General features: G+C 39.2%; 2 protein-coding genes across 10 annotated transcripts; one reads left to right on the top strand and one right to left on the bottom strand.

Annotated features, from left to right (window-relative positions):
- The first annotated feature begins 1,497 nt into the window (after nucleotides 1-1,497).
- Nucleotides 1,498-14,404, top strand: SRSF10 (serine and arginine rich splicing factor 10). Of its 9 annotated transcripts, XM_020874607.2 has the most exons (7): nucleotides 1,499-1,688; nucleotides 3,103-3,207; nucleotides 6,735-6,838; nucleotides 8,129-8,291; nucleotides 8,512-8,565; nucleotides 8,697-8,798; nucleotides 12,069-14,404. In XM_020874607.2, exons 1-7 carry the CDS (start codon nucleotides 1,624-1,626, stop codon nucleotides 12,127-12,129), a joined length of 654 nt encoding a protein of 217 aa, XP_020730266.1. In that variant the 5' UTR covers nucleotides 1,499-1,623; the 3' UTR covers nucleotides 12,130-14,404. The 9 variants fall into 9 exon arrangements, with proteins under 9 accessions (XP_070315018.1, XP_020730266.1, XP_070315017.1 ...); XM_070458917.1 differs by lacking the exon at nucleotides 12,069-14,404 and having other exon boundaries at nucleotides 1,498-1,688; nucleotides 3,103-3,209; nucleotides 6,737-6,838; nucleotides 8,515-8,565; nucleotides 8,697-10,750; XM_070458916.1 differs by lacking the exon at nucleotides 12,069-14,404 and having other exon boundaries at nucleotides 3,103-3,209; nucleotides 6,737-6,838; nucleotides 8,697-10,750.
- A 1,076-nt stretch (nucleotides 14,405-15,480) lies between these two features.
- On the bottom strand, nucleotides 15,481-19,179 carry PNRC2 (proline rich nuclear receptor coactivator 2). The gene is made up of 3 exons (XM_020874608.2): nucleotides 18,994-19,179; nucleotides 18,034-18,239; nucleotides 15,481-17,543 (listed from the first exon to the last, which is right to left on the bottom strand). Exon 3 carries the CDS (start codon nucleotides 17,523-17,525, stop codon nucleotides 17,106-17,108), a length of 420 nt encoding a protein of 139 aa, XP_020730267.1. The 5' UTR covers nucleotides 17,526-17,543; nucleotides 18,034-18,239; nucleotides 18,994-19,179; the 3' UTR covers nucleotides 15,481-17,105.
- Between the last annotated feature and the right edge of the window lie 2,700 nt (nucleotides 19,180-21,879).

Genomic DNA, 21,879 nt, shown 5'->3' with positions numbered 1-21,879 from the left:
TGGCTTAGAGCGCTGCCATTGTCATCTTAATTTTGGAACATTTTCAATTTGCCCTGAGTCCCACAAATTATGTAGCCATCCCATTAACATTTATAGAGCACTCAATATGCAACAGATTCTGTTCTAAACATTTATCCACGTGTTAATTTCCTTGTTGTTGTTTAGTGGCTAAGTTGTGTCCCACTCTCTGCAACCTCATGGACCCGCCAGGCATTCTGTACCATCTGAGCCACCAGGGAAGCCCTTTCATGTCCAGTCTCTCACAATTGCTGTTTCCCAGAGTCTACAAGATATGTGATGAAGGATGGTGGGATATGTGCTTCTGTGTTGTGTCAAAATTTTCTCCATTTTAAGTTCTAAGTTCAGTAAATAGTAATAGCTATAACCCACGTCTTCCCTGAGAGCTCAGTTGGTAAAGAATCTGCCTGCAATGCAGGAGGCCCCGGTTCCATTCCTGGGTCAGGAAGATCCGCTGGAGAAGGGATAGGCTGCCCACTCCAATATTCTTGGGCTTCCCTGTGGCTCAACTGGTAAAGAATCCGCCTGCAATATGATAAGACCTGGGTTCCATCCCTGGGTTGGGAAGATCTCCTGGAGAAGGGAAAGGCTACCCACTCCATTATTTTGGCCTGGAGAATTCGGGGTTGCAGAGTCGGACACGACTGAGCGACTTTCACAACCCACATAAACAAACCTCTTTGAAATCTTCCCATAATCTGTTTAAGAGTGTGAAGTTCTGAGACCAACAAGTTGGAGAAACACTGCAATACAGGAACGAAGCACGCTCAGGAAGCCGTTAGCAACAAAGACGGTGTAGATGACAATGGCGACTAATATGTGAGGTTTGTGTCCCATTTGGGGAGGAACTGGCCTTTCATGGAGAGGAAACCGCGTGGATGCGTGGAGGGAAAAGAACAAGTGGGGTGGTGGTTAGAGGCCACCGGGGCAAAGGCGCCCAGGGAGTGAGCCCGCCGAAAGCACTGGAGAGGCAGGCCGATCTCTCTGCAAGGACACACAGGTCCTTCCCTCTCACACTAATACCAGAGAGGCCCTAAATTCTTCTCTTGCAGGTCAGCGATCTCATGAAAGCCAGGAGGACATAACATGGACCAGACAGAAAAAAAAGGCCTGCCTCTCCGAATGATAACATTTAAAACTCTGCCCAGTTTGTAACGACTGTACAGTATGGCGCACAAGTTAAAACATCTGCTTCCTGACTTAGGCGGGTGAATGAGACGGGAAAGCGACGCAAGGCAGGAAAAGGCGGGAAAATAAAGCCTTAAAGAAAGAAAGAGCGGGCTGCGGGCAAAGGGGGGGAGGTAGCTCAAGAAGCCAATGAATGAGACCGAGGCTGCGGCACGTACACCGGCCGCCGGTGTGCGCAGGCGCACGCCTAGTGATCTCGCGGGAAAGAACCGTTGCAGGTCCCGGCGTGGAGCCCAGGTAGGAGGGGAGGGGGTGGGGGAGCGGGAGTGAAGTCTCGCGAGAAGAGGCGGTCGCTGTAGCGGAGCCCTCTGGCTGTGTGTGTGTGTGTGTGTGTGTGTCTGAGGAGGATCCGGCGCCGAAGCTGCGGACGGTTTGCTGAGCCCGTTAGTGTCCCTGCGGAGACTCAACGCCGGCGTCATGTCCCGGTACCTGCGCCCCCCCAACACGTCTCTCTTCGTGAGGAACGTAGCCGACGATACCAGGTATGTACAGGGGAGGCCGCAGGCGGTAGGGAAAGACCGCTGCGGCGACGCATGGGGCCTGGGTCGGGGGGAGGGGAAGGGGTGAAGATGGCGGGTACCGCGCGGGCTTTCGGGCCCAAACTAGGCCGCGCCGCCGGCTCAACCGCCGCGTGGGAGCGAGGGCGGCGGCCGCTGATCCTCCAGGGCGGTCGCGGGAGCGCGGGCCGCGTGGCGGGGGTTTCGGCCCCCTCCCCCTCCGCAGATGGTGGGGAGCCTTCCTCCCCGCTTCCTCTCAGGTTCCAATCTCGGGTCTCCACCGATCCTCAGCTCCCCATTGATTTGAAGTTAACGTTCTTTGGGGTGCACGCCCCCTCGCCCCACAAGTTGGCTTTTTTTTTTTTCTTTTAGTTAAAATTGTTTTGCAGTAAAATAACGGGATCGGGGCGGGGGGTAAGTGTGGCGTAGCATTTGCTACCCTTTTTGCTGTGTTATATTTGCCTTTTTTTTTTTTTTCTTTTGGTGTTGGAGATGTTGGGAGAAAAGGGATGTTGAGATTAGAGATAAAAAAAAATTTCTCCCAGTGAGACGGTACGAAATAGTCCTTCCCTTTTTCCGGGAAATGCCGATCACGCTTTGAAAACGGGAGGTTTAGGAAGCTTCTACCGTTAGGGCGTTGATAGCTAAATTGGATTAATCTGGACCGTCCCTTTGTTCTCGCCAATTCCCTTAATTGTTTGGAGTTGCGGTCAGAATTTTTTGGAAAAGGTGTTACCAGATTTACGGTTTCACAAGTAACCCCTTTACACACACACACCATTTTGGTAGCCTTGTGTGATTTTTCTGTCTTTTAAGTAGGGAAAGGAAAGTAAGCAATAGTACTCTAGCTTCTAGGAAATTTTCCCCTTTTTGTCATACTGACATTTATGGGGAAATTTTATATATTTGTCTTTTATTTTTCAAACCGTATCTGCCTGTTATCAAGTGTGTAACCCTGTCGCTAAAATTTGGGGCAAAAAAAGTGCTTGATATTTTTCAGAATACTAGAGTTGCTTTAATACTGTGGGTTTTTTTAAATTAATACTTAGACAACTTAATGTTAACTATAGTTTTTATGAAAAGTAAAGACTGTGGATAAAAGCAGTGAAGATTACGTTGTAATCAAGTTTTCTTAAATGTCTGTTTTCCTGTTGATGTAAAACACTAGTAGGTTTTATTACCAACTCTTTTATTATGTTCCAAAATCATGGATTCTGGCTGTCCTTTTTCAAAAAGACATGTTGTATATTTTTACAGTTGGCTCTCCCTGTTTGTTTCAGGTCATCCAGGAACATAGCACAGTCCCTTTCATTATTTAAGATAGTACAGAAAGAAATCTCTTACAAAGAAACTGTTAAGAGAGAACATAAAAATTTGGCGTCTTTTTATGATGTTTTAGGTCTGAAGATTTACGTCGGGAATTTGGTCGTTATGGTCCTATAGTTGATGTGTATGTTCCACTTGATTTCTACACTCGCCGTCCAAGAGGATTTGCATATGTTCAATATCCTTTCTTCAGATGGCTGATTAGTGAGGGGTGTTGAAGTTTGAAATTCAAGTTTTTGTAAGAGGTAACATCTAAAAAGTAGTTTTTTTGGTGTTTTTTTTTTTTTTGTCCTCTAATAAATGTTTTGTCTTCAATTTTTTTCTAAATTAATTCTGACTCGCATTGTTCTTACTATTTCTTAAAGTTAATCCAAAAATAGTAAAATATTTAAATTCCCATTCATGCTGCTGAAACTCAAATCAATTATAATATGTGATTTAAATTTGAATACACTCTACCACCTCTAATGTAACTCAAAGGTTAATATGTTCTTGTGCTTAGCAATTAAAGTTTGGTATTCTTGTTTGTTAATTTGAATCACTTGATCAAAAACAAATTGTATGATAACAATGAGGTAAGCTTCTTTGATATTGTCCCCTAATTTGCTGTCCTCTGTTGTTACCTCAGAGAATGTAAAGCTGTACAGTTAATGGCGACCCCAAAGAGAAAGCATGAAAGAACCTTTAGAGTAGAGTTCAACACTTAAGGCAAGTAGACAAGCCAAAGACCTCTTAAGGATCAGGCTTGAAGAGAAGGGAGAGTTTGGGAAAAGAAAATATAAAGAAAAGCTGGAAGAAGGACAAGCCTAATGGGAGACAAAGCCTCGCTTTATCTACAAAAGGGGGAAAAGGTTGTTTTTCAAAGTTAAAGATAAAGCCATCTGTCATATTTGGCCAAGCATCTCATGACAAGTCCTTCTGACAAGCACTTAAAGAGTTAAAGGTCAAGATGAAGTTGAATGATGGCCAAGATTAAAGGAGTCATACCTGATGTATCCTACAGAATAACTATTTTCCTTGTTTTTTTTTTCTTTTTTTCTTTTTTTTTTTTTTTTCCTAATGTTTTGTAAGCAGTTAATTTTCAAAATTTTTCCGGTTTGGTCTAGGGACAAAACCTGTAACTTGATTTTGTGGGCTTTTGATGTTGTGGTGTGGTCTTGTATAAATGCACTCTCTCTTAGCTTGTGAAGTTCAAGTGTAACAGGATGTAATGTTGTTAAGCTTAAATTCAGCATAGTTCTGTTTTGGGCCAGGTGGTCAGGTGCCATAGGGTGGCAGGCAGGGCTCTTGGAGTAGCATGAGGTTCTGGAGTCAAATCGACTCCACAGAGGCGTGGTGAAAGGGGATACAGGTGCATGCATTGGGGATTACTTAGAAACGGCTCTGGTGGTCTTAGAAGGTCATATCCACTAGAGATACTGTCTGTTTATAGATTTTTAAAGGGAATGCTAGTGTCACACACATTCTTCTAAAATCTGCAGCTTAGTTCTGTGAAACCTACTGGTCCTGAATACTTTAGCACATATGATCAGTTGTCCCAGAAACGGGCTGCAAAAGGCCTTATCCTTGCTATAAGCACTAAGCAGGATCTATGGGAAATTGTTCCCTGGCCCAGAGTCTCAGGTGATATTATTTCCTTCCTTGAGATTATCTTGTGACAGCAAAGGTTTGGGCTGTGTCCTTAAATTCTTACTGCTTAAATTCACCGGATCTCTGCAAACTTAGCGGAGTTCTAGAGTGACGTAGGGGAAATGCCCAAAGCTGCCACTCTGCAGGGCCACTGCTCAAGGACAGTTGTGAGAATTGGTTGCAAAGCTCTGTTACAGAGAGGGTAAGAACTATATCGGGCTTGTTTTCTTTTTTTTTTAAAACTAGAGTGTTGACCTGATTTTACCTGGTTTGGGGGTGGCCTGGGAACCAGGATCAGGAGTTTGTGATACTTGAGCCAGAGAAGAGTTATTATTCAAAGGAACCTCAAGGCAAATTACAGCTTTTTTTATATATATAACATTTTTCTTTGGTCTTAAAATAGTTAAAAAGAAATGGGTATCAGGATTTTGTAAAGACGTTGAGTATAAATTTCTCCATAACTGGCATCAGAATATTTGACTGCCTTTGCTGCTGTTCTCTTTTTTATCTGACCCCATTCCCAACTAACTCTCTCTTAACGGATAAGGTAGAGCCTTGCCATGGATCATCCAACCCAGGATTCTGTTTTTGAGGGTAGCCCCAGATGGTGATTGGCTCTCATTAATAATTTTTATGTTTCATGATCTAAATCCTTTTATTCTGTCTCAAAGTAGTATACCATTAAATGAACTTGTTCTTTTCAATTATTTTAGAGCCAGACTGCATTAACCTGGAAGAGTGTTTGGTTATAGTATTCTAGGCTGTAAACTCCCCATCAACCTTTGTCTTTTCATGATGAAAGCATCATGATATAAGACTTGAGAAAGCCTCTCCTTCACTACACATAATAGCCTTGGGAAGAGAGAACTGGGACCCTGCTGTGGTCCTTGAGTCCTTTCAGAACAAAAAATAGCAAATATAGTGAGACAGATCTTTTAGTCTCTGGAGTAAGAGAATATTAATAATCAGTCTTGAAGGGAGTATATGGCTTTGCGATGTTTGTGATCAGCACTTAAGATCTGCACTCCTCTCAAATTTAAGAAATAGAAATGGACAAGTTAGAACAGTGAATTTTAGAATGAAAATCCACACCCAAACCTAGCCTAGGTCCACTTCAGAAGCTTTTCTGTTAGACACTGCTCTGAATATGTGCTTGGCTTCTATTAGAATCGTGGTTTTAGGAAAGGAACTAAATTTGGCCTGAAGAATTTTGTGAAGCTTACATTGACTGGGGAGAACAAAGCAACTTGGCTCTCAGATCAAAAGCTGGGTACCAGCAATTCCTGCTTTGGGCTTATAAGTATTATCTTGAAATTCTCAAATTGAAAACCAGTCCCAAACCCGTTTCCTCATGGGAAGCTTTATGTTTAGTGTCATGGTTAGTGCTTTCTAGTCCAGGAATCTTTAGAAATGGTCTGTTATTTCCTGACAGCATGCTTTTATAGTCTGTGCATGGATGTAATGTGCTTTTGGTATAGTGATGTCTTTAGTGTTGCTTGATTCTGTCTTGATAACTGCAAGTGGCTAGCATATCAGTCTTAGTGTGGTATAGTAAGACAGCTACATGAAATAATCTGTTAGATATGTCTGAAAAATTAGCAAGATTAATTTGAGGTTAATGCTTTCATTTCTTGTAAGGTATATTCCGCTTGCTTACACAAGAACTATTGGCTTTTTTTTTTTTTCATTTGAAACAAAAATACAAAAAACAGTTTTGGTTTTATTTTAAGAAATTTTTGTTTTGGCATACAACATAAAATTGGCATTTGTTTTTCTATTTTGTCTTTTTCTGTAAAATCCTTAAAACAGGAAAATCCTGATGGGCTTACTTGGTGGTTCAGCTATAACAGACTTTATATCAATTATAACTTTATAATGTGTATTCGCATGTGTTTTCAAACTTACCACAAGTGCCTTAATACTATAAAGTGTTTATAGCTGAATCAACCAACTAGTTAGTGGGGTCTTGATTTTCCAGAATAATGTCGAGAGATTGCGAATTGTTCCAGACTTACCAACTGAACACATTCATTATCAAAGTTTGCAAAACTTCCCAAGCCCCTTAACATTTAGCACATTTGAGGATGTTCGTGATGCCGAAGATGCTTTACATAACTTGGACAGAAAGTGGATTTGTGGACGCCAAATTGAAATACAGTTTGCACAGGGGGATCGAAAGAGTAAGTATAAGTACTCTTATGTCTAATACATGTAAAATACATCATATTTAGACACTGTTTTGAGAGTGCTTCTTGGAAATACTTGTGCAATATGTCTATCTGTTCAAAACCGAAAACGATAGTGCAGAATTTCAAGGTAGACAGAAGGATTTAGAATGCATTGACCAGAATCCCTGAAGTATGTTTGGACACTAAGAAAGTGGATCATTATTATCAGTTATGGCATGTTTAATATACTGATTGTGTAATTGAATAAAATTTATAAAGTTTTGGTTCTTTTGAGTCTTTTCCCTTCCTTATAAAGATCATCATGGTAAAAAAAAAAAAAAAGATCATCATGGTATATTGAGTAATTATGTAGGTGCCTGACTGTAGAAGTTGACAGACTGAGAAAGAGTATATAGATTAAACCTAGAATAGATGCTATTATTAGTACTTGATTTTTGTTAATGCAGGCATAAACCAGGTGCTGGCTGCATGCTAATAAGGCAGAAGTACAGGCCTTATAGTCAAATGGACCTGGGTTTAAATTCTGGCTTAACCGTTATGTTACCTTAAGCAAGATAGTAGAAGATAGAGGTTAAAATAGTTACTGAAGAGGAGAATCACTTAGGTAGATACAAGCTATTGGTAATTCTCTAGTTTTTGGGTTGAATGATAGGTTCCTGGGTAGTCACTGTATTATTTATACCTTCATACACACATACATAAAGTATCTGCTTCATAGGATCAGATGAGATTAATGAAAGGATTGAGACCTGTCCAAGGATATGAGCATGTCTAAGGCATTTAGCTAGTGTTAGTTTTCTTTGTCATGGTTTCTCAAAACTATATAACTAAATGTATGTTGTTGCATTTTGACATTACATATTGTTCATAGGCCACCATTAAGTATTTTGTCATTGTTAATTGTGTTCCAGATGAATGGAAACCATGGTAAGATTGTTCCAAATTAGGATGTGGTTCAAAAGTCATTTGTGTTTGAATTTGGAATTTTAAAAATATTTTCCTGATGTTGAAGTAGTTGACTTATTTTGGACAACAAACTAGATGTGAGAGATCTTTGGGGGAAAAAAAATAATTGGGATAGTTGAGCGTGTCATTTTTAACATAAAACCATCTCTAAATACCCTTGCTTGAAAATAAATACTTTTTCCAAGATATTCACAGTTAGCCTTGACACAGATTTCAGGGCAAAGGGGAAAGTGATACAGGAAATTTTCCTATAATTTGAAGGCTTAAATACTACATTTTTAATGTTTGTAAATACTTCCCTTCTCTGTTTCATAGCTCCAAATCAGATGAAAGCCAAGGAAGGGAGGAATGTGTATAGTTCTTCACGCTATGATGATTATGACAGATACAGACGTTCTAGAAGCCGAAGTTATGACAGAAGAAGATCAAGAAGTCGGTCCTTCGATTACAACTATAGAAGATCTTATAGTCCTAGAAAGTAAGTGATGTGTACCACAGTGATCTGTCAGAAAAACTTTGTTAGTCTTTAATTTTTTAAATCTTTTTGTATACTTTTTAATTATGTATATTGTATGCTTCATTGAGACTTAAAATATTTTTACTACTTTATTTTTTTTAAGTTTTATGGTTCACTTTTTTAATTAGAAACTTATAAATAGACATGTGTCACTGTTTGCTTTTTCTGATGTACTTTTTAGCAGTAGACCGACTGGAAGACCACGGCGTAGCAGAAGCCATTCCGACAATGATAGGTAAATAACTTTGCTTTGAAAAAGACTTTATACATTTTTCAATTTCAGAGTGAACTTTTGCTCTAAAAACAAATTTGATTAATATAGAATCTAATTTTTACTCTAATTGTATTTCTCCTCTGTTTTGAAAGATTCAAACACCGAAATCGATCTTTTTCAAGATCTAAATCCAATTCAAGATCACGGTCCAAGTCCCAGCCCAAGAAAGAAATGAAGGCTAAATCACGTTCTAGGTCTGCATCTCACACCAAAACTAGAGGCACCTCTAAAACAGATTCCAAAACACATTATAAGTCTGGCTCAAGATATGAAAAGGAATCAAGGAAAAAAGAACCACCTAGATCCAAATCTCAGTCAAGATCACAGTCTAGGTCTAGGTCAAAATCTAGGTCAAGGTCTTGGACTAGTCCTAAGTCCAGTGGCCACTGATAGTATAAACCATGATATTTTTAGGCATGTATCATTCATTTACTCGTAGTTTGGTTTACTTAAATTATCAGGAATACAATGTTGCAATGATGCTTAAAAAACACTTGTCAGTTTTCCCTGTACCAGGCAATGGTTATAATTAAAATGATATGCTGTTGAGAAGCCACTCTTAAGAGTCCAGTTTGTTTAATGTTATGGGCAGCTACCAATTCGTGGTGTCTCTGTATATTTTTGTAAAGATTCTCATTTTTTATGCTTGAAGTATTGGTGAAAAGATGTTGGTTGACCATAATTTGCAACATTGTCTTATTAAAAATAAACTTTCATATCCATATTTGGTAGAACTGTTAACCTAGAAATGTAGCTTGCTAATAAGATAGAATGATAAAAAAGTGAAGTTGTAGCCACAGTACAGCACTGACCGACCAGACACATTTAGGTTCAGGGTGGACCTTTTTGTCTTGTCAAGATGTCTAGGCCCGTGATGATAATTTATGGCACAGTGTGGAATAGTTCTTTTGTTAACCCCCACTGTCTTGGGAAATGACAACTGAGTTAAGTAGCATTTTCAGGCAGATTGTTTGTTTGAAACAAGGAGCCTTCACTTTCCTGGTTTCTATGAAGATTTGGAACCATACAAATGTCGGAAAAACTCACCTTAAAATTTGGGCAGGTTGATGATGGCAGAAATAATTTTAAGGGGAAAAGAATGCTCTTACGTAGTTACTCTAAACTTTAAGGAGCATTGTTGACCATAATGCATAGTTTTCTTACTGCTGTTAAAAGCAAGTATAGTGCTTCAAAGGAGGTTTTGTTTGTGAGTGCATAGTATAAATGGACTGAATATTGATGCTTAAAGCCCTTGGTATGTGCATTTGTATCAAAATGTGCCCATCTCTTTATGAAGGAAGCTTGTTCTTCACACCTCAGTTTATTTAACATGAGGCAAGTTAAAAAGCAACACTCTCATTCTAAGTGATTCTCTGGTGCCATGAGATTTAAAATAACCTTGGAAAAAATTAATTTCAAGAAAGTCACATCTCCTGAGTTTTTGGTTATCAGTTTAATACCCAATAAAAATAAGAAAATAATACCCTACTCTTTATAAAAATGTCTAACATCTCTCTGTGAGATCATGTGGGGGCAATAAAAAGTGACTTGATATGTCCAGTCTCATTTCAGAGTAAAAGCTAGCATCTTTAAAATTTTAGATTGCTTGCTTACAGGCATAAGTAAGAAATGTTGTGGGGAGACTATCCCTTTTAGAGGATTACTTTTTTCAGTTTTGGTTTTAGAGATCTAGGCCTTGCCTGTAAAGAACAAAAGGTGGTTTTTAAATACTGTTTGTGGAATGTGTTTAAAGGATTGATTCTAGAACCTTTGTATATTTGATAGTATTTCTAACTTTCATTTCTTTACTGTTTGCAGTTAATGTTCATGTTCTGCTATGCAATCATTTATATGCACGTTTCTTTAATTTTTTTAGATTTTCCTGGATGTATAGTTTAAACAAAAAGTCTATTTAAAACTGTAGCAGTAGTTTGCAGTTCTAGCAAAGAGGAAAGTTGTGGGGTTAAACTTTGTATTTTCTTTCTTATAGAAGCTTCTAAAAAGGTATTTTTATATGTTCTTTTTAACAAATATTGTGTACAACCTTTAAAACATCAATGTTTGGATCAAAACAAGACCCAGCTTATTTTCTGCTTGCTGTAAATTAAGCAAACATGCTATAATAAAAACAAAATGAAGGAAATAATGATTAACTGGAATTATTATAGTTTTGAATGAGATTCTAAAATAACAGTGGAAACAATTCTTTGTAGATTTAGGAGTATTTTAAATCAGTGTTGCACTAGGCACAACTTTTACTTTGGAAATGATAGAACTTGCCAGAAAGGTACATCTTTTACATAGTACTTAAAATTTCCTATGTAATTTCAAAAGTTGTTTCATGATTGCATATTAAAACCCCTTGGGTTAAATAACTTAGGTTACTTGTAGTGTTAAGATATGCATTAAAATGAAATTTGAGTCAGATTTTTAAGTTTATATTTTCATTATTAGATGGACCAATAATTCTACTCGTCCCCATCCTAAACAAGGTGGATTGGGCCTTATGTTTATGGCATGATTTAAAATATTTTTGCCTTCAGTGTTGGTGAGCACTCAATGTTAAGTGATAGTCACTGTGGGGAACTGGTTTAGGTGTTTTGTGGTCTGAGTTCTAGCTTTATACTGAAAACAAGTATAGCTGATATTTATTATGATGTGCCAGACACTGTTCTAGTCTTATGTATTAATTCATTTACTCATGAACCCTGTAAGAAAGATAATTTTATTTTCTCCATGTCACAGATGATAAACTGAGGCACAAAGAAAAAGCTGTAAAAGGCAGATCCAGGATTTGAGCTCAGGCCTGATCCTTAGATGATTTATTATTTTTTTTTTTTAGTGGACTATAAATAGAGTAGATTTAGGTAATAACCCATTGAAATTGTTCTCAGTCCATATAGAATTAGAAGGCCTGATGTTTTCGGTTTTTTTACATGTCACTTATTTTTAGACTTTCTTGGGAATTTTATATGTTATTTCTAAAGTGACATACTTAACATGGCTTCAAAGGGACTATTTTATAGCTGAAACCAGGGTAGGGATCCTACTGATACTTGAGGATCCTTATAGAGGGCTTTAATGTTGGTTACATAGTTGCATAATTATTGAGTATGTACTATGTGTCTGGCACAACCCAGTATTGGAGTAGAACATAATCAAGACTCAAGGGAGAGCTGACAGTTCACCTCTTTTTACTTAAGATCTCTCTGCATTTTTTTTTTTTTTTTGAAGCCAAGTAAACAAGAAGAATAATGACAGATAATGCTTAAGAAAGGAAAGGTGCTACATAGAGTATGAGCTCTTAAGTTACAACCCAGGAAAAATACCTGGGAACTATTATACTATTCTCTTGAAAATTTGGCCCTGTAAGCTGCTACATCCAGTTCAACTAACAAAATCCTGTATACCACAGAGAAGAATAAAGAAAAACCAAACTGACAAACATCCTTCTTTTATTTAAGACCAAACTGCAGCTGGAATACCCAGTACAGTTCTGCTTACTACACTTCAAGAAAGATCTGAGAAAGCGGAAAAAGAACCAAAGAAGGGCAGTTCAAGCGACCAAAGGGTGGGTGGAAGGTGCTGCAGTATGAATACTGTATGAATATTTTGACTCTGGTCTGAAAAGATAAAAAGAATGTTATGGAAACTACATGGAATATTTGAAGTCCCTTCAAGTTTGAAAGTAAGCATTTTAGGACAAATAAAAGGAAATTCAACTTTGTACTTGTGGAAACTAATCCCTAAATCTGAATAGGTTTATACTGATTCATGGGTAACAGGTCCATGTTAAATTATTGGAAACTAGGATGTCTGAATATCAAGGAAGACAGCCATAGTCTCTTACAGTGCCTCTATTGGTCTGTCTCAAAGTGAATTGGGTGAGAAAAGGTATGGTCCAATATAAACTTGGTTATCTCTTAAAGTCAGTTCTATTTTTGCTATTGGGAAATCTTGCCTTTGTTTATTATTCCAGTGCCAGTGTTTTCTGCTAATGCTTTGCTTTGTTGGCATCTGAGTTTCCTTACTGGTATGCCATATGTGGTTTACATCTTCCTTAAACACGCTCCCTCGTAAATTCCAATTATGATACTTGACATCCAGCTAAGAGGGTCCATCTCTTCTCACCTCTTTCCTAGTCAGTATATACGCAAACATTTACTGAGCCCTTAGTATGCCCAAAAATTGTACGGGGTAATTGGGGAGAAAAACAGATAAAACCCACTTATTCAATAAATGTCTACTGAGCACAATCTAGTGAATCATTACAGTGTGGCCTCATTGTCTTGTTTGAGGTGTATTATAACAATATTTTACACCATTTATATCCTATGTAATTATAAAATCTGATATATTATCAAAGAAGCAATTTTGTGGTTATTTGCCATTTAAAAGTATCCAGTATTTGTTTGCATCCCATTAATAACAAATAATGAAAAAATGTTTTAATCTGTAATAAACTGATTTATTGTGCAGTGACTGTAATATACTAGAGTTATATTTAATTGTTAACTCTGCCTCCTCAGACACATATTAGGCAACAATCCCCAAAATAAGTATTTAACTTTGCATCAGATGTAAAGGAGACTCTGGGTGCTATAATTAAGATTTATTTTGAGGCAGACAGCTGTTAATTCCCAACTGATTTAGTATGTTCTGTAATTGAGAAAATGTTCACCAAATTATACTTTTTAGTGATTTACATGTACATTTTATAGGGGACATGTTCTGTGTATAGTGAATAAATAACTTTTGTAGTATCACAAAATGTTTTGGATTCCTTAGTTCCTCATTAGGATGTGCAGTTTACCTATACATTGATTTCATCACTTGCTTATTTGTCTTATTTCTGCTGCATTTAAAACTTTTTATCTAAAGTTATTCCCCTAAAAATATAGAAGTGTTTAAGCCTTTATAAAGATTTTGAAAATATAGCAGAATACATCTAAGGGAGATGTGAAATGGAGGTATTTTTACCCCTGCTTCATTTTTTAATATTTCAAACTTGCACAAGACCACACAGCAAGTAAGTGGCAGATACTAGTTAGTGTCCATGGTTTTTCATTTGGTTCATCTTTTTTAGTCAAATCGGTAAATTTAATAACTTAATACAATTAATACAATGGAATCTAGAATTCACTTGCAAGATTTAATAGATTTGTGAAAATAATTTAATTATAGAGTATTTAGTAACTTTCTTGGATGTAAAAGAGGTTAAATGTAATCCAGGATTAGCTGTTGACAGCAGCAGTCACTCACTTTCCAATCTAGCTTCCCAAATTTCAATCACATTGTATTGCATTTTGAACATTCTTGTTTACAAAATCCTGAGATATTTTGAAGTGGGGAGGCTGTGAACTTGAACAGCACGGTGGTAGCTCAGGAATAACAGTGTTCAACTAAGAGGACTATCAAAGCTTTTTACACCTGGAGTCCCAGGGGTAACTGTCCTCATTGATAAATGAAGTCAGCAGACTGTTCACAACTGTTTCTATCTGTAAAACGTAGCTAGCTGCTATGGAAAAGGTTCGGTTTTGGGTTTTCCCTTTGTCCCTTTAGCAGTGTTGGTTATGTTCATTGTGTTGTTCCTCTGTATTGTTAACAGTTGTTTCACCCTTATGTTAAAGGTGGGATTCTTTTAATATTTGGCCTAAAAAGCAAGGTGTGTAAATTGACTTTATTGATAATTGACAGAGTAGTTTGTAAAGAAGTAAAAGGCCTTTTTGTGTCTAGTTTTTTGTAGAGCACATCTCTGAATGCTAGATAATGAAATAAAACTGGTCAAGGATCCAAAAAATCTTGAATTTTTTTTTTTTTTTTTTTTTAGGTTTAGCTCTGCCTGACAGATTTGTGACTGGGTAGGCTTTCCTCATTTGTGTAAGAGGTTGGAGATGTACTTTATCCCACTTACTTTACAAAGTAATTGCCTATGAGAAGTGTAAAGATAGGTTATAGACTGAAGATTGTATCGAACTGTATACGCTGCCATCAAAAAGATGACAAATTTAACACTGACAAAGCTCATGCTTTTGCTGACCGCAGCCCTACAAGATAGAGGAGTTCTAAACTTTTTGGTTCTTAGAACAATTTGGGAAATTGATGTCAACATACTTCTTACAGGCTAACTATAACTTTGTATCTAAAGTATAAAGTTACCCTTAGCTATTTTTGTAGTGAAGAACATTTTTTAAGACGAGTCAATTCCAAGCCAAGAAAATACAGAATATGTATACATCAAAAACTAACTTAATGCCTGGGATAAGGATTGTTCAATCCAGTGGAATTCTCCAGCATGGTACAAAGGAGAACTTGGTGGTTCTTGGCATTATTGCTAATAGAAATTACACTGGGATACACAGGAGAAAAGTGACAATTCAAATATTAATTTCCTCCAATTACTTCCTACAGTTTGCATGAGAAAATGCAGGCTGGCCCTGGGCATCACAGCTTGCTTAGTGTAGAACTTAAAAGCTACCCTATCTTAGAATGTATTAGAAAGCCAGTTATAGTTCTTTTTTCCCCCCAAGGTCCTCTTGTGAAAACTATATATGTTAATAGGTAACACAAATGTTCTGTCAATTTGAGCAATTGTAATTTTTTTTATACAAACCTAAGCCATCTTAGGCAGTAAACCTGCTTTATTGAGTATGAAATAAATTCAAAAGCTTTATGTAAATTCCTGAAATATTCTGTGGCCTTTTACTGTTAGCCCTGCTGTAAGGAGGAAGTCAGTTGCCTTTTTAATGTATAGCTGCTAATCCAAGTCTTTGTCAGCAAATGGGTTGCTGCTTAAAACCAATGGTTCTATTGTCTTTCAGTGGGGTTATGCAAATAGGTAGTCATAACAACTTCTATACAATAAAAACAAGCCAGTGGGGAAGAAACAATTTTATTTTTTAATTTCATGCTTCGAATTCAGGTATGTACATTAAGTACTATATAAAACTTGTTTTTAGGATATCATCATTTGACTTGGACAGTACTATCTCACCTCAATTTATTTGGAGAAACAATTTAGCTATTCTGCTTAAAAGTATAAAAAAAAGCTGCCAAATTAGAAAATAGATCCCCCCCATACACACATTTTACTTTTACTGCTGGGATGGCTGTTTTAATTAGCATGTTTAAATTAAGTAAGCCAAAAATGTTATCAAGGTATTATTCAAGAAATGACATCATTGGCAGTAAGTTGGTCCCCTGGGTTGCACCTGTTGACAAGAAAAAATACACATTGACGTTGTACACTATACTCATAGGTTACACAAGTTGTTGAAATCCAAAAGGAATCTTTAAGGTTGGAGGGACTGCTTAATAGTTAATCTTTGGGTTTAAAAAAAATAACCCCATACTGCATTTCACATCTCAAAAATAGCAAGTGTTTTAGCAGCTTAAAACCTTTTCAGTTATATAAAACTTCTTCCACTACAATTTACTTTGAAATATAGTTTACAGCAAGATCAATTATAACATACATACACTGGCACTTCAGCACAAGGGCAAAATTTAAAAACGGGGTTTTTTTTTTTTGACCTTTAAAATTAGGCCATAGTATAAGAGTCCATGTCTTAACATTCAGCAAATTCGTACTAAAATATTCTATTTTTGTAGGATAGATGCCAACAAAACTTTACATATGCTACAATTTTATTACATGTATTTACATGGCTCTTTCCTAGGTATGCAGAACTTTCACATTATACAGCTCCCAACTTTAAAAAACCTTTGCAGCGATGATTTAAAGCCATATCACTGTCAGAATAGCTTGTGCAGTGCCATCATACAAAAAATGTATTTTGAAAGCTACTCTGAACACCAAATACTGTTTCTATAAAAAATGGTTTTGGTGCATTTGTTGGCAGACACCTATCCACTGCACATAACAGGGCCAATGGGGTATATTTGTTTCATTCTAAATAGCCCCTAGTGCCCTTTCCACATTCACCACCACACAGTTCATTAAAATACAACTATTCTCTTTAAAAAAAAAAAAATTCACATTTTCTTTAGGCAGTGCATCAGGTTGTTGTCATACTACTGGTTTAGGTATACTGATTTAGGTGTCTCTAAGACAATAACCTCTCAAAGATTCAAATAGTTTTCAACTCCTGTATGTCTTTAACTGGATGCTTATAATCAAATTTACCAGATCTTAACAAGTCAATCTGCTGATCCATGAAATGGTAATCTTTAGTATTTTCTCCCAACAAGCAATATAAGAAGTTGATTCCTTTACCATTCCCCAACTTGAATGGTTTCACTTGTATGGTTTCTCAATTGAGAATGCTAGTAAAGAGATCAAATACAATTATGCATAATTCAGTTATTTTAAACTGTACTGATTCTACCATCACAGTGCACATAAAACAATTAAGATGAAGTCTAATTATATTTTCTACGTTAATCAGTTTTACAAATTCCCTAGTGAATTTGGTCTGAAAAAATTGCCAGTTATCCTTAAATATGACTAAGGGTTAAGTGTGTTAGTACTTTATCTCATTTTATACCTGTACTTTAAGTAAGGTTTTAAGTTGAAATGTCATTATTTCTTTATCAGAAGGATTAAAGGAAACAGGAACCCAGTGGCTTGGTGGTTTAGGAAGAACACTTGGTGATGGCGGCTCACTAAATTTGGCCCCGGCATAGTTCTGATTAGTTTGAGACTTAAAAAGTAAGGTGGGACTTGATAAGCTAGAGTTCCAGTTTTGATTGTTTGGAAAATTTTTGTTCTTCCCCCCATTTTGCATGGCCTGCCATGCAGCTGGTGATGAATTATAAGTATGTCCTCTTTCCTTTTTCTTGTGAACAATCTTCATCTGGGAATTCTGATCCTTGGTCTTCTGTCTACTAAGCTGTTGTTGGTTCTTACTAACATTTCTAGTTTGAGGGGCTGGAATGTTATACCTCTCTCCACCACCCATCTTCAGCTTCTTTGTCACCTGTGAGTGGAAACAAAATACTGAGTGAAACTCCACAAAGTAGTATAAAACTTCAGTGGCCCCAATTTGTAACTCCAAATATCTTGGAGAAGACTCATACATGTGCTATTCAGCTTCTTTAGCTTCACTATACTGTTCACAATTACATGTACAGCCTTTATTACCTTCCTAAGAAAAAAATTACCAACGAATCTAAGTAATCCTGTAAACAGTTTAGGACGTGCCCCTGTGCATGCTTAGTCATATCCGACCTTTTGCAATCCCATGGACCGTGGCCCGCCAGGCTCCTCCGTCCATGGAATTCTCCAGCAAAGAACACTGGAGTGGGTTTCCATTTCCTCCATCAGGGGATCTTCCTGACCCAGGGATCTAACCTGGGTCTCGTGCATTGGCGGGTGGATTCTTTATCATGGAGTCACCTGGGAAGCTCTAGTTTAGAATGAGTCCATCATAAAATGTCTGCCCCATTACAACCGTAAGTTTTTGATACCTTTCAGTCTGCTTTTCCGATTGCAGGATTTCCACTACCTGTCCTCTTCCTTGCTGCCACGCCCAGGATAATAGATGTTGCTTTCTGACAGATCCTTTCCTTTGTCTCAATACAGAAGTTTTCATGGGCCGATCTGCTGAGTTCAGCCTAGGAGCTGAGGCCAACATCTGAGTCTCCTCAGCACACAAGTTTGACAGAAGTCTTAGCTAGAAAAGCAACGATTTCTTCATTATTTCAATTAAAAAACAAAGTGATCGTTTATATTTACTCCAGAAAAAATTTAAAGAATGACTACTTACTGAACAAAAAGGCAGAAAATAATGTCTCCCATGGGTTTAGTGACCAAGATGTCAAACCATGGAAACGTTAGCCTCTACAGTCATGCCAAGAAATGGGCTTAAAATCTGCTTCCTAAAGAGACCGTGTTTTTAAAGTCCCACCAGAATTTCCCAGTCTTTAGACACATCACGTATCTGTTTTAGCAGAGCCTCCTCTCCCAACATGTTTACGTCACGCAGCGTTTCCTTTGGTTATGAACTCTTGACTCCTCCCCGTTTTAAAATAAGTTTCACAAGCCATAACAGTTTCCCATCTTAAATATATAAAAACAACCACCATTATAAACATCAAACATTCGAGATTCCACTTCATAGTCTAAGAAACCAAGTTACCAAACAAGAAGCTCTTATCCAAAGGGTGAGAGGCCCTTCCAGACTTTTAACAGCCCTAAAGAAATTAGTTCCCAGACCTGAGTCATTCCCAAAGCGAGCCCGGAAAGTTCGGGTCTTCCGCGACGGGGTTGGGCTTCCAAGTCGCTCCGCGTTCCTCGAGCCCTGCCCGGGAACCCGCTCCTCCGGGCCGCCCGCGCCCGCCCCCCAGCCTCGGATCTCGCCTCCTTCCCCCAACAATAGGGAGCGCCGCCGCCAACATGGCCGCACCCGTCGCGCCGCCGCCACTCACCGACTTCAAGCCCGGGACTACGGCAGCGGCGGCTTCTGCTCGGCTTCGAAGTCCCCCTCCCCTTCCAGGGAGAGACGAGGCACGGAACGGGCGAAGCCCACGAGCACCGAAGAGCTAGCTGCTGGCCACCTCAACGTCTCAACCGACCTCCTCCTCCTGTCTCGACCGACAAAATGGAGGCGGCGGCGAGCGCTGAAGCGGGGCCGGGAGGCGCGGCGGCCAATCAAACACGTTTTCCCGCGACCCGGCCAATGATACGCGGGCCACCGCCTGTTGCTGGGGCCCGACGGGGCCGAGGGAGGGGAGTTGGCTGTGGCCGAAGGTTTGAAATCCTCCCTGAGAGGAGCATGTCGGGAATAACCGCCGCGGTCCCGGTGGCCGGCCCTCCGCAGGGCCCCGGGAGACACTGTCCTCTCCCGGGAGGCGCCCGCCCGGCCATCCTCGGTACCCAAGGACAGAGTCAGCGCCAGCCCCTCACGGCGACTCCGAGCCCCGCGCGCGCCCGGCTCCGGGGAAGGGAGGGACGTGAGCGGCTCACCCGGGTCGCGGTTTACATCGGGGCTGCGGGGTTCGCGGTCCCGCGGCCCTGGGAACCCGGTGGTTCCCCGCCGTGGGGCGTCACTGAAGGGGGCGTTGAGTTCCCGAGTTAAGTTCACCTAGCCGCGTAACCAGTCTCTTAGGATGCGAGATACTCCACCAAGTTGCTTCCCGAGGCCGACCCTGACACTTCGACTGTGTTCGCCTGTCAAGGAAGTTTACTTTGCAGCTCCGCCAGCTTACGGTTCCCTCCCGTCCTCCCTGCCCGTAGCCTCGAAATTCTTGAGAAGTTGCCTCCTCTGTGAAGAGGTTTCCGACACGTGTGCCGATCAAGTTAATCAGTTCCTCTTTTGTCCCGAACTTGAGTGCCACCGTAGTGTAGCTACATGTCCACCCAGTCACTCACGCACACAGTCGTTTGAGCCCAGAGCACATTGTAAGTGCACGAGAAAAGTTTGAGAGAATGGGGCTCTCTCTCATTTCCCCCTTTCAGCTCCGTTTGTAAGTGAAAGAGGGAAGTAAAGAGTTCAGTTGATTGTGTCACCAAGGTGCCAGGAAGAGGAAAGGGACAACTTATTTGGAGTAAATGGATAAGCAACCCAAAGCTGGTGTTTTAAAGGAGAACACCAGTTTCTATGAGCATACGTTTTTGTTACAAGATTTATGTATACTTTGTGTAAGTCCCACATGATTCGTTTTTTAATCTTGAGTTTTTCTGTTACCATCATTCCCCACCCCTATGTTCTCGTACCCATGGACCTTAAGTTTCTTAAGAAAACCATTTTAAAAGAGGAGTTTGTTAATCAAATTAATTTGGTGAAATGGGTAGAGTAGAAGAGATATTTCTGAGCATGGGACTTTCAGCTACTAAGCATTGTAGTCAAATAAGATGTACATAATAAGGAACTACTACCTCACTGAAAGTGTAACCTGTTTCCTAAAAATTTCAGAAACGGACTTAGACATGCAGCTAGATTACAGCTAAGTGGTATTTAATGGATTCAAGACTTTGACTTTAAAAAAGACCATTGCAATATATTTTTTAATATAGTGGTTTGGGCTTCCCTGGGGGTTCAGTTGGTAAAGAATCCGCCTGCAATGCGGGAGACCTGGGTTCGATCCCTGGGTTGGGAAGGACCCCTGGAGAAGGAACAGGCTACCCACTCCAGAATTCTGGCCTGGAGAATTCCATGGACTCCATGGAGGCCCAAAGAGCAGGACAGGACTGAGCGACTTTCACTTTTTGTAAAATGAACAGTCTTGTTTTAGTCTGAGCACTTTCTTTTTCTAATTCTTTTTTATTATCATCATCCAAATATCTTTTAAATTCATCCCTGCTACAATCCTACTTCTCCCTCCATTCTGCCCTTGTGGATCTGATTGTGTTACTTTAAAAAAAAAAAAAAACAAAACCTGTATTGGCCCCAAGTTGTATTATAAAATTAATCAGCCTCCAGACCTTATCTGTAATGTATTTGAGAGACTTTATTTTTTGGGGTTCCAAAATCCTGCAGATGGTGACTGCAGCCATGAAATTAAAAGAAGCTTGCTGCTTAGAAGAAAAGCTATGACCAATCTAGACAGCATATTAAAAAGCAGAGACATTACCTTGCCAACAAAGGTCCATCTAGTCAAAGCTATGGTTTTTCCAGTAGTCATGTATGCATGTGAGAGTTTGACTATAAAGAAAACTGAGTGCCAAAGAACTGATGCTTTTGAATTATGGTGTTGGAGAAGACTCTTGAGAGTCTCTTGGACTGCAAGGAGATCAAACCTGTCAATCCTAAAAGAAATTTGTCCTGAATATTCACTGGAAGGACTGATGCTGAAGCTGAAACTCAATACTTTGGCCACCTGATTGGAAGAATTGACTCAATGGAAAAGACTCTGATGCTGGGAAAGACTGAAGGCAGGAAGAGAGGGGATGACAGAGGATGAGATAATTGGATGGCATCACTGACTTGATGGACATGAGTTTGAGCAAGCTCCGGGAGTTGGTGATGGACAGGGAAGCCTGGCATGCTGCAGTCAATGGGGTCACAAAGAGTCAGACATGACTGAGCAACTGAACTCTACTGAATGTATTTGATGCTTATGTACACACACATGATGTATTGGATACTTATTCTGCCTTCCTCTGCCCTGTGCTAAGTTGTTTTTTGACAAAACATTAATATAGAGTAGGTGATATTTTGATCTCCACTGTACAGATAAAGAATCTGAGGCTTAGAACAGCTTAAAGCTGAAAGCCACAAACTCAGGCTCTGGAGCCCACTCCATGTCCCCTGCAGCATCTGTGTCTGACTCACCTCTATGTCCTCCCCAGGGCCCTCCAAAGAGCACTGTTAA

The sequence above is a fragment of the Odocoileus virginianus genome, chromosome 30 (genome assembly GCF_023699985.2).
Source record: "Odocoileus virginianus isolate 20LAN1187 ecotype Illinois chromosome 30, Ovbor_1.2, whole genome shotgun sequence".
Classification (NCBI taxonomy): Eukaryota; Metazoa; Chordata; class Mammalia; order Artiodactyla; family Cervidae; genus Odocoileus; species Odocoileus virginianus.
This window is presented reverse-complemented; position numbering and strand designations above follow the sequence as displayed.